This window comes from Pteropus medius, unplaced genomic scaffold (genome assembly GCF_902729225.1).
Source record: "Pteropus medius unplaced genomic scaffold, Ma_sr-lr_union100, whole genome shotgun sequence".
Classification (NCBI taxonomy): domain Eukaryota; kingdom Metazoa; phylum Chordata; class Mammalia; order Chiroptera; family Pteropodidae; genus Pteropus; species Pteropus medius.
In genome coordinates this window covers 380,558-392,553 of record NW_024348242.1, presented here as the reverse complement: position 1 = coordinate 392,553, position 11,996 = coordinate 380,558, and the positions used below count along the sequence as shown (strand labels likewise).

Below are 11,996 nucleotides of genomic sequence, written 5' to 3'. Positions count from 1 at the left end.
AGGCCAACCTCTCCGGCCCGGGGTGCAGCTGTAGCTCTCATTCGGCCAGCTGGTAGAGCATGGAATTCCCGCCCTGAGTCCCCCATTGTCCAGCGCGTCTCCTGAATAGCTGGGGGTCAGGAGTGTCAGTTCCCTTGGGCTTGTGGTGCGGTATTTTGAACAGGGCTCTTGGACGCGTCTGTGGTTTTACTGCCAGGGAGCCGGGCCCTGATGTGGGCATCGCTGTGGGGGGCCTGGCCACGGGGGCGCCGACAGCTCCACCTCCCTTCAGTGCTGGCCCGTGTCAGCGGATGTGGTGCTGGAGGGGTGTGGCCTTGGGGACTCTGTCCTGAGCTTCCCCAGAGTGGGTGTTGCAGGTGGCCGCTCTAGCACCTGGACAGAAGGTTCTTCCTGAAGGGGGTCTGGGTGGCAATAGCCGTGCACCCAGATAGAGGATGTTGAACTGGTGACCTACACGGTTCCTGGACGAACAGTAAGCCAGGCAGTGGGGTGGCACTGGGGACGCAGTGGCGCAGGTCTTGGGGTCCCTGTCCTGGTGGGGAGATGGTCTGTCAGCAGCAGCTGCTTCTGGAGAGTGCTGGCTGCTGCAGGCGGCACTGGTGCCTGGTGGTCGGGGGACATCCAGGAGAAGCCAGGGGGGACGTCAGGCCGAGGGTGCGTGCGGGCTGGGGTGTTCATGCGTCAGGGGACCTAGAGGAGGCAGAAAGGGCCCTGCAGCTCTGGGCAAGGCTCATCCCAGCGGCCCCGGGGAGCCGTGGGCACTGCCATGGGGCCTAGACACTGGGGGACGCCGCACTTCTGTTGGGGGCCCAGAGCCCTGGACGGTAGTTGTCCAAGCCTTGGGCTGACACAGGCTGTCACGCCGTACCATGCACATGTGTGCTGTCAGCAGAGCAGGGGCTGGATTTAGTGGCGGAGAGCATCTGTGCATTCGTGAGAAGCCTGACGTCCGTTGGCATTTTCTGGCCGTCTTTAACTTGGCGCCATTGTTGTATTTCAGACTGGGCGAGGCCCATGAAAGAGACACCAGCCCCCCTGCATTATCGGGCAGCGATGGAGAACGCTCCCGCCAGGCAGCATGGGGTCACATGTAAGGGTTGGCTGTGGGTTCGCGGCTGCTGGTCACTTTTTCAGGGACTGCCAGGAGAAGCCACCCCAGACATCTTCCTACACCCCTGCCCCTGAGAGCTCCAGGATTTAAGCCCACGGCCTCTGCACAAGCCCCCGACTCCACCCGCTCGTCTACAATGTTCTAGAAGGCACGGCCCGCTCAGAGCCGCAACCCGCTGCTTCGCGGGTTCAGCTCTGGGCACTTCTGCCTCTGTGTCATCCACTGGGGCCATTTGGGGACCTTCGGCTGGGCTGCAGGGTGACCTCACACGCCTGGGCACCCTGCCCAATGGGTGCTCTACCCCAGGATGTCCTGGGCGGGGGTGGCCAGACGCTCCTTCAGGGCCTCCCTCTGGAGTTAGGGGACAGCTTAGGGCTCCCAGAGCCCAAGGCAGCTGTGGGGCTGGCATGGTGGCACTTGTGCCACATTCCACTGGTCAGCGCAGCCACAGGCCAGCCCAGGTCCAAGGGGAGGACACCGGCCCCAGCCCTCGACGGGAAGGTGCCGAGAATGCGCCCTCCAAGGTGCGGCGCCCCCACTCAGCAGCACGCGCTTCTCGGTCCCCTGTGTCCCCCGTGCTGGGGAGCGCACGCCCCCATGTTAACTGCTCAGGACAGTAGTGTTGGCTGCGACAGTTCCTGAGGGCCAGGCGGTCAGGAACCCCCTGCAGGGTGGCACGAGACCAAGCCTTGGACGGCTCGGCCACTCTGCAGTGCCCTCTCGGTGGGCACGGCACCTGGTATGGAGTCTGGGAGGGCTCTTGGGGACTGCCACCGCCTCCTTGCTGGTGCTGGGCCCTCCCCAGTCTCCTCCTGGAGCCCCACGACATGGGCAGCCGTGTGTGTGTCGGGGGGAGGGTTGGCCAGCACGCTCCCCGGGGCAGTGAGTTCACTACGTTCAGCTGTTGGTTGAGGTCCCCAGGTGGCTCTGCCTTCCTACCTGGACCCTGACCACAAGCTGCCCAGCCACACAGAGGGCCCTGGCCCGTCGGATGAGCCAGGGCAAGTCAGCCACCCAGGCCTCTGCGCCTGTCCCACCTCCAGGTACCATGAACCACAGGGCTCCAGTCAGGTGACCGGGCCATGGTCCTGTCCTCAGAGGCTGGACAGGGACGCTCTGGACAAGCCTGCGGGGACCCCCCACGGCCATGGTCATGTGTGTCAGGAGCCATAGCCGGAGGCGGGGCCGCTGGGAGGGCCCACGTGCCAGCGGCGGGAGCCGAGATTCAGCCACAGGAGCAGGCAGGGCTGCTGGGACACGCGGGAGGGCTTCGCGTTCGCGCTGTTCTGGGTAAGACTTCTGTGTCGATAAATAATTCATGAGGCAGTTAGCGCTTTGAGTCTGACAGCAGGAGAATATGTTAATACTATCGACTCCGGCAGAGGTCATGGCGGGCGGCGGGCCCGGGGCCATCTTTTCTTCATCCTGTGACACGGGCTCATTAATTATCCCCTGCGAGGGCTGTGCGAGGAGAACCTCTAACGGGGAGCGGGGGAGCGGGGTCTGCGGAGGAAGGGACGGTGAGGTCCCGGTGAGGCTGGCCAGACCGGAGCAGCCCAGGTATGGCTGAGGCGGTGGGTGCTGGAGGTCCCCGAGCCAGGGTTGAGCAGTCACTGTGGGCCAGGTGCCACCCAGGCCGAGGTCAGAAGATTGAAGAGGACCCAGAAATCCCGCCTCATGGGGGAGGGGCGGGAGGGAATGGAATGGAGTCGACGCAGCACGCGCACGCCCGGGCAGGACCCCGTGTCACACGTGTGAGCGGTAATTACAGTGATGGTGTGACCCCCAGGGAGGCAAGGTCAGTGGGGGTCCTGGCCGCCTGTGGTGACGTGGCGGCGTCAGGTGTGCCCAGGAGTGATGCCGTCCGTGGCTGCTTCTGGGACAGGTGGCCGGGGGGTGGGCAGGCTCTGCTGGTTGGGGCAGTGAGTTTCCTCATGGGCAGGGCAGAAGCCGCAGGGGCTCAGGGCTCCCCAGGAGGGGCTGTACCACCTGTGGTGCGGGACAGGGTCACAGGGAGCCATGGGGTTGGGCAGGTGAGCGGTGCGGCCTCTCGGCTGCTCTGGCGAAAGCACCCTGGCCAAGGTGGGCTCTGGCTCATGGTCCTCCCTGCCCCACCTGTGACAGGAGACAGCACCGCCTGTCTCTGCGGAGCAGGTCTCGCTGGGAGCTCACAGAGGTGCCTGCACTCGGCTATTAGGCTACAGTAACTTAATTGCTTGTTAATTGGGTAATTAGTACTTTCTTTTGTTTTAAAGCCAAAACACTCATAAAAAGTGAATTAGTTGAGTAAACAAGAGTGTGGTTTTCAGGACCCGCATCTAGTTTGTGCATCATTAATCAGGTTCGATTGTGGTGGTGGCCACAGGCCCTTCGGGGGTTGTGATCCGGGGCCACCACGAGGGGGTTGCTGGCGTGGGGCCTGACTGCCCGGGCCGCGTTAAGCCCTCGGTGGGCTCCCAGCTGCTCTGCCTCAGTTTCCCCATTTCTAAGCAGGTGGGTCTATGGTGGAGACTGAGTGAAGTGTGTAGAAGGCACCCCAGTGAACAAAGGCAGCCTCGGCCCCACCCCTCATGGTGCCCCATCAGCAGAATGTCGGGGGATTCCCTTCTCCTGCCCCCCTCCTTCCAGCCCTCAGTGCAGGCTGCTCCTGGCCCTGGCCATCCACTCAGTCGCTGGGTTGGTACATGTCCTGCCTCCCGATGGAGCCTCCGCTCAGAGAGGAGGGCGAGCACCTAGACCCTTACGGATGGAGCAGGCGGCACCCGCTGCATCTCCCAAGGTGACTCCAGGAGGAGAGAGACCCCCATGGGGTCACAGGAGGGTGCTGTCGGCACGGCCTGTGCTCCTGGGCCATATGCCTAGGGACGCGTGGCCCTGTGGCAGGTCACTGGAGTGTGCACATACACTAGGACACTTGGCAGGACGCTCTGGGGTGGAGTGCCCATCGGGCGGGGTGCCCAGGGGCTCACGTGTGAGAGGCCTCAGCACACCTCCGCATGTCGGATGCGCACGCACACGGCGCCCACGAGCCACAAGAACACACCCAGCAAATGCTGCCCACACCGAGGGCGCGTGCGCCTGGGGTCCTGGGCATCCCCAGGTTTACAGAACACGCGTGGCACACCGAGGGCCACGTGGGCAGGGCCCAGAGTGGGCATCAGCACCGCGCCGCCCGCAGCCCCGGCCTCCCTGCCCGCCCTCCACCGGGCTGAGCGGGATGCCTGTCGCCTGTGCGCTGACCGGCCGGCTCCTGCCTGCGCGTTCGCCCCCTGCTGCTCGGGCCTCTGCAGGCCACAGTGTCCCAGGCTGGTGAGGAGGCCCAACTGTGTGCCGCCCCTCAGCCCTCTCTGACCCCTTGAGTGAGGCGGGGTCAACCGGAGTGGGGGGCTGGAAACAGGCAGGGCCGGGCCCACGCTGGCCCCTGGGATAGCCTCCTGGCCCCTCTGTGCCCGCTGCACCTCCCCACCCCCCACAGCATCCCTGGTCCAGGCCCGGCGGCTGGAATGTCTGACGCGCTGAGGCTCAGTGGAGAGGCCTCCAGCCCATGAATTTTTCATGCCTTTGTCTGAGCGATGGGGGACAGGCGGCCTTCTTCTGAGCTCTGCTACGAAGCCATAATTAACGTTCGCTCTGAGGGAGTAAAAGTCACATTTCCGTCGCTGCCAGTGGCTGTCGGTAGGGTCTCCCGGTCGTGGGCGGTGAGGCGCAGCCCCCACCCCTAGCGAGCAGCCGCCCAGGTTTCTGGGAGAGGCCTGCGGTGGAGGCCAAGTTCTGCAGACCTCCTGGGCAGGCGGGGCACGGTGCAGGGAGAGGTCTGCGCCCAGGCCTGGGGGGCTCAGCTGCCTCCGAGGGCCGGTCAGGTGATGTGAGGGAAGGGGCTGGGCAGATGGGGACACTGGTGGTGACGAGGAAGATGACGAAGGTGGTAAAGTGAAACGGAGACGAAGGTGAGGGTCGTGGGGACAGTGACGGTGACGCGATGGTGCTGACGTTGAAGGCGGCAGCGGCGAAGATCGTGGTGGTGACGGCGCCAGTGATGCCGGTGACAGCGGCTCAGGTTCACGGAGCCCTGGCTGCCAGCCCGCTGCGTTCTGAGCACTCCGCATACGCTGACCTGTTTAACCCAAAACCCTCACCGCAGATGGGGCGGTTGGGGCTCCGAGAGATGAAAGCAGCAGGGGCGGGGTGGGACCCCATGGTTCCCCGGAACCCCGGTCTCAGTGCTCAGGCCTGGGGGTGTCGGGTGCAGCAGAGCCCGTGGCGAGTGCTGCCAGCCCTGGCAGAGCCTACACGTGGGCATGTGGCTCCCCATTTTTAATAAGAGGCAGGATTGGGTACTCATGAGAAATCTCCAGGTTTTTAAAGGTTGACTGTGACCCTCTGGTCTGACTGGCAGAGAAACCGCCGTGCACAGGGGGTCGTCCTGACTCGTTTCCTGTGAGGCCAGGCCAGGAGGAGCTTGTAAGCCAGTAGAGGGGCGTGCTGTGTGCTGGGGGGAAGCGTTGGTGTCGGGCGTTGTCAGGGCCAAAGAGGGCTCGCCGTCTGGCCTCGGCTCTCAGGGTCACGGAGGACAGCAGGGTTCCATGGCTGGGAGACACCGCCCTGAAACTCCCAGGCTTGGGTGTGCGACCGCTCCAGAGAGGAGCCCCTCGTTCTCGGCTTGTTGGAAGATGATGATGATAATGTTGGTGGAGGTGACCGTGATGGTGACGGTGACGATGGTGATGGTGGTGGTGAAGACACAGGCACGCCGCATCATGCTGAGTACACCCCAGCACGGGCCTAGTCTTTGCGTGTACTCACTCACTTAAGCCAGGTAACAGCCCTGTGGGGAAGCCGTTTTCTGGCTTACGGAGGCGTAAACCGAGGCACAGAGAGTTCAAGGCACCCGCCTCGCCCCCATAGCACCCGCCTCGCCCCCACAGCACGCACAGAGCCAGAGCAGGCGTTCGCTCGGGAGCCCGCGGTGGCCTCTCCGCTATACCCAGCACTTCCCCAGCACTTCCCCTGGGGCCTGGGGCCGGCCCGTCTCCTCCAGACCCCTGCCTGGCCCCGCCCACACGAGCGCTCTCCCCAGGGCCGCCCAGCCCCGTCTGACCCCGCGAAGGTGGCAGCTCCCGCGAGACAGACTAGACAGACGTGGCCTTTCCTGGCCTTTCTCCGATCAGCTGCCTCATTCAATTCCGACTCGATGGCAGTTAAACGTTGATTCAGCGGGACTTAGTAACGTGAATCCGTTCACGACGCAGCCTGCGCTGGCTGATGACGGTGCGCCGCTCGGTTAATTATAGGGTCCAGTGCTCCCTGGGAAGCCCCCTCACCCACTTCTTGCCGTCTGAGAGCTGCGGGGAGACCCGGGAAGCTGGGCCGCGGTGGCTCCCGTACCCCCTGCCCGATGGCAGGGCCATGCCCCGCTCCGGGACCCGAGCCACTAATGAAGCAGGAAGAGCCCGTTTGGGAGTCTGCGGTCTGCGGCAGCTCCGTGGTCAGGGGTTCCTGACTTCCCGCAGGCTCCGCCTCCAGGCCGCTGGCCCACAGGCCACGTCCGGGCACAGGGCAGCCCTGACTCCCTCTCCCAGAATGCCCGGCCCCAAGGCCGAGTTCAGTGCAAGTTCGCGGACCATGATGCTTTCCGTGTCCCATGCATTGGGGCCAAGCGCCTCTCCCCACCCCACTGGAGCCGGTGAGAGAGACCGATCTGGCCTCTTAAAATGACTGTGTGGCCAGGAGATGGTCCACATGTCCCTCGGCCATGGGTGACAGTGCCCACTGGCCTGGGATGATCGAGTACAGGCCACCATGGGAGCCGCACCCCGCACGTGGGTCCAGCATGTCCGTGTGTTCCAGGCAGGGACGTGGCTCAAACACGTCAGCTGTGGCTGCTGGAAGGGACCCCTTTGTAGTCTTTCGGGTGGGATCGGGTGGCGTCTAGCAGTCTTTCTTTCTGAAGCTCTGTTTACTGAAGATGAAACATGAAAGTCCGTTTATACCTTGTCACAGTCCTAGCGGAACCGACGTGCTGAGACTTTTCTACTGTGTGTGTGGGGCGGGCACACCAGGCGCCCTCCCTGCTGGCCCCGGCTGGCTCCACCCCTCATCTTCCCCAGGAGTCCTGACCTCCTGCCTCTCCCCCTCCCTGCCACCCCAAGGCTGGCCCCGGAGCGTGGAGGGGCGCCAGGGCTCGCAGGCTGCGTCTGCTCTAGGCTGTTGCACCTGCCTGCAGGGTGTGCCCCTCGGTCTCGCTTCTGCCTTCCTGGCCCCACAGATACCCGGCTTCGATGGCGCTCTGACCCCGGGCGCCCCATGTAGCCGAGGACACCCCCGTCCCAGGCCCAGCCTCACACACTCCTTACCCTGGCCCCAGTGATGCCCGCCTGGCCTGTTGTGGGGTACTGTGGGGCACTGACTCACCCCCTCTCTCTCTCCCCCACAGTGTGACAGCGAGAGCGACGGGGACGACAAGGTAAGCCCCCTTCCCCGTCACCCTCCCGAGCTCCCCCAGCAGGTGTGTCCACTGACCCGGCAGAAAGGTTATGGTCTTGTGGGGGCCCCAGGCTCCCCGGGACCCCACGGCAAGGCTGCAGCTCCTAGCTCACAAGCGGCTGTCTGCACGGGGCTCCCTGGGAGGGGGTGCCGTGGGCAGGGCAGGGGGCTGTGCCCCACTGGGCCAAGCGCAGCCCGTTTCCTAGGCTGGGATCGGGCGCAGCACCAGAAGCAGACTTCCTACCGCGACAGAGCGTCCGCCTTGCGTTCACTGCTGCTTTCGGGGACAGTGAGGGTTCTGCTAACTGGACGTTTAGCGCAGGACTAGCCCAGACCCTGCCTGCAGCTTCTCGGCCTCCCGGCTTTGGCCTTGGGCTCCAAGGGTCCTCGGGTCCTGGCCACCCGTGGGGAGGCTGCCCAGAGCTCACAGCTGGGCGGGCAGCTGTTTGTGGAACGCCCCGAGTGCTGGGGTCCGTACTGTGGGGCACAGCGGGGTGGAGGGCGCCACTGGGACCCAGGAAGCAGCAGCGAGTGAGACTTGAGGGGCACAGGTGCCGGCTTGTCCCAAAGCCCCGATGCGGCCGCGGAGACCGAGGCACAGAGAGAGCGGGGAACCGGCCGAGGTCACACAGCAGGACCTGGCGGGCTGGGCGCACGGTCTTTGGCAAGCGAGTGAACGGGGTGGTGAGGCCGGCAGGGCTGGGATCCCATGTCCTCGTGGGTGGGCCCTCCGGGGAGGGCGGGCGCCAAGAAGGACGTGCACCTGGGCTGCCGGGAAGGGGGTACGAGGGTGTTTGCGAGGGCGGACGGGAGGCCCCTGAGCCCTGGCTGGCTTGAGGCGAGCATCTGCAGAGTGAGGTTCCGTCGAGGCTCTGGGTCCCCCCTCCCTGGTGGCCTGGCCTGTGTCCGGCAGGAGCTGCCCCAGCCATTGGCAGACGGGTGGGCGGCCCTCTCGGGCTCCTCGGTGGATAACCACGTGTGGAAAGGGCTAGAAGGCCGCCTGGCAGGGTGAGCAGGTCAGGACAGGCCCGCGGAGACGCCTGGGGTCCAGGTGATCAGCCATGGGGGTGGTGGGCGGCCAAGAGCCAGCGTTGAGTCACAGGGGCCTAGGAGGGGTCGGACGAGTGGGTAAGGCTGATGATACCACGGGGTGTGTCCTCTGGGGCGGTCAGCCCAGAAGCTTGAGTGGGGTCATTGTCCTGGTCTCGCCATCCTGGGAAGGTGGCCAGAGGGCAGCTGGGAGGTGACAGTTTCGTCTGCGGTCCTGGGTGGCCTTCCCTCAGCCATCCTGTGGGTGCACAGAGCTTCGGGGCCTGAGGGGCACCTATGCCGGCCCCCACTGCCTGCAGCACGTTGGGTTTGGGGACAGGCCTGTGTTTCCGCAGAGCTGTCACCCTCTGCGTCTTTAATGAATTAGGCAAAGGCACCTGGGAGATGCTGCACCGGCTGACGCCTTCAGCGCCCCCTTAATGCAAAACCGGTTTGCAGGCAGTGCTCTCTGAAGCCGGGCACTGCCCTCAGGGGCATGGGGAGTCTGAGGCCCTGTGGCTGCTCCATGCAGCCCCTCGGCCTGCCTGCTCCCCCCCAGGCTGGCCCCTGGCTCAGTGCTGGCCCTGGTGAGCTTTTCCGTCCACCCCTGGGTCCAACAGGACCCAGCCCCTCACAGCAGCTGTGACTGTGTGCACTGAGACACAAGGTCATTTCTGCTTCGACACTCTGGCCCAGCGGTGGCAGGGTGTGACCAAGGGCTAACGGGACACTATGGCTCAGCCTCCTCCATGCTCACATCCACCCAGGAACCCGAGGGCCAGGCCTGAGCGGTACCCAAGGGCCTGCTGGTCCAGGCTGGTGGGGGGACGGCGGGAGCTCGCTCTGGATGGGCCCTGGGTAGCATCTGGAGCTGGGGGCTCTTGCCTTTCCGGTGATCCCCTCTGCGCCCGAGGGGAAAGCTTGCTCTGGGGCGTTTGCAGGAAGCCCAGTTCTGAGTCCTGGAGCCCAATGCCCAGGAGTTGGCTGCAGTCTGTTGGGCTGATTCCTCTGCTGGCCCAGACTCCCTTGGGGCTTCTGTCTGCCCCTTGGTGCTCATTCTGGGGAGGAAGGGCGGATGCTGGCCAAGGACGGAGCCCGGCTTCCCCACAGCTGTGCGTCCGGCCATCCAGGGCCACCGTGGGCACCGTGAGCGGTCTGTACAGGTGGCCTGGGGACACGCCTGGCCCGGCGTGTGATGGGCCTGGCTCCAGAAGGCTGGGGGACACCTGTAGCCGTGCACCCTGGAGGGCTGGTGTCAGCCCTCCGCTGTGTGGGCTGTTAATTGAGGCGCTGCGTTTGCCGCTGTGACAAACTGGAACCAACCGTGAGTGCCTTAAAGGGGTCGCGCTTCTCACCCCGGAAGCCGCTGTGGGCCCCGCCCTCGGCCGTCAAGCTCTCGTCTGCTCAGCTGCTTGGCACACGGCTCCCGCCCTCAGGCCAGCCTGCAGCACCAGCCTCTCATCTGCACCCCACGTCCCCCGCGCCTTCAGTCTACAACACCTCCTGCGTGGCGAGGTAGGGCCGATGCTGGGACAAAGTGTCCAGGGGCTGGAGCCGAGGGGCAGGGAAGAGGGGACGAGCCCAGCAGGGCCACGCTTCGTAAGTCACAGCGAGAACCTCAGGTTCTGTTCAAGTGCTTTGGGGTGCCACCCCGGGGCCCCCGCCACACGGCCTCACCCTGGCACCGCTCCCCAGCTCAGCCCTGGGGCGCTGACCATGCTGTGGGTCCCCCCTGTGGTCTGGCCACGGCCAGGCCCCCCCCGTTCCTTGCACGTGATCAGTCCCGAGTTAGAGGTTGTGACCACCAAGATGCTGGGTGGCGAGTCGGACCCGACGTCATCTTCCTTCGCCGAGCTCAGCTTCTGGGTGCCAAGTGACATTCTCTGGGCCCATCCAGCAGGCGTGGGTCAGAGGACCCTGTGGACACTTGCCCAGGGCTCAGCCAAAGTCATCACCCCCTATCTCAGTCAGACCGACCTGCCAGCAGATGGGGACCCCTCTGGGGGCAGAGAGAAGGGCCTCTGCTCTCTGTGGAGCCCCAACTTCCTTTCTGTGGGGCACCCGTTCTGGGGGGCTGGTCAGTGGACGGAGGCCAGTGCCTCCACTGGATTCCCAGGATGGCCAGTGCCCTGACGGTGTGAGAGGGATGCGGGAGGGGGAGAAGACGGGGTTCACCCGCAGCACCCACAGCAGCGCCTCCCCAACCCTTACTTGGCCCCAGGCCCCTGGACTCGTGCTGTGCACACGGTTGGAATGAGATGGCCGTGTCCCCTCCCTGACGCACAGGGGCCCGGAAACGGCCGGACAGAAGACATCCGGGCTGCTCTGCGAGGGGCGGCTGGACGTGCGGCTCGGGCATTGAGCATGCAGCAACAGTGCCGGCCAACTCAGCACTGTGGGGCACAAGGATAGAACCCAGGTGGCTGCGCCCGAGGCCTCTGCCCCCAGGCCGGGCAGCAGGGGACCCGGTGCCTCTTCTGGCCAGCCGGCCTCTCCCAAACCGTCCAGGCCTGAGGTCAGCGGCAGCCACACCCCTCAATGGGCCTCTGCTCCTGGAAGCCCCTGCTGGTCCACTGCCCCCGGCCCACCGGCCTTGGCCTCTGGCACAAGGCGCAGACACACTGGGGACATTCTGCCTCCGAGACAGGTAGACGGGGACCAGCGAGGCCCCTCAGCAGCAGCAGCTCCGAGGCCGTGTGCAGACAGACAGGAACCCTCTCCACCGCCTCCCCTGCGAGTGCCTGTCCACCCTCTGGATGGAGCAGGCCCTGCCCTGGCCGGCTGCTGGCAGGGAGGACGGCCTTGCAGCCAGATGGCCCTCCGCAAGGCTGTGGTTGGCGTCTAACTGCTTTTTTATTGGAAAAATACGGGGTGAAAACTGTGTGGGCTCATTATGCAGCCTGCTGGGTCGGACAGGCTGTCGTCTGCCCACGTGGCCGGCCAGGAGGCCGACACTCCTCCCTGCGGCCCGTGGCCCCCTTTCAGGGATGTCTGTCTGTCTGGTCCATCTGCCAGACCCGTGGCCAGGATGTGTCCCAGCTCTGGGCCTTGGCCGGTTCCTGGGCAGCAGGAACAGCCTGGGCCACGAAGGGGTGGACAGACGGGTCCCTGCAGGCAGCAGGACAGCACAGACCCAGCCTGCAGCCCGGCCTCCCCCACTGAGCCTCAGTTTCCTCTCTGCTAAGTGGGGTCTCCGTGGAGCCTGCAGCCTGGGGTGGGGGTGAGTGCCCCGCAGCTGGTGTGAGCACCTGGGCTCTGGGAGCCTGTCGGTGGCTCCCCAAGATGAGCCAAGCTGGGGTCCACCTCCCCCGAGGGCCCTGGGCCACTGCAGGAGCTGTCAGGGGACGGGCACAGCAGCCACACCCTTTCCCCG

General features: G+C 65.2%; 1 protein-coding gene across 4 annotated transcripts in view; it reads left to right on the top strand.

Annotated features, from left to right (window-relative positions):
* FBRSL1 (fibrosin like 1) overlaps positions 1-11,996 on the top strand; it is a 64,500-nt gene that overhangs the window by 32,555 nt on the left and 19,949 nt on the right. For all 4 annotated transcript variants that reach the window (XM_039879198.1, XM_039879199.1, XM_039879197.1 and 1 more), the window contains exon 5: positions 7,545-7,574. In XM_039879198.1, the coding sequence (XP_039735132.1) occupies positions 7,545-7,574 (30 nt within the window). The remainder of the gene's footprint in view (positions 1-7,544; positions 7,575-11,996) is intronic.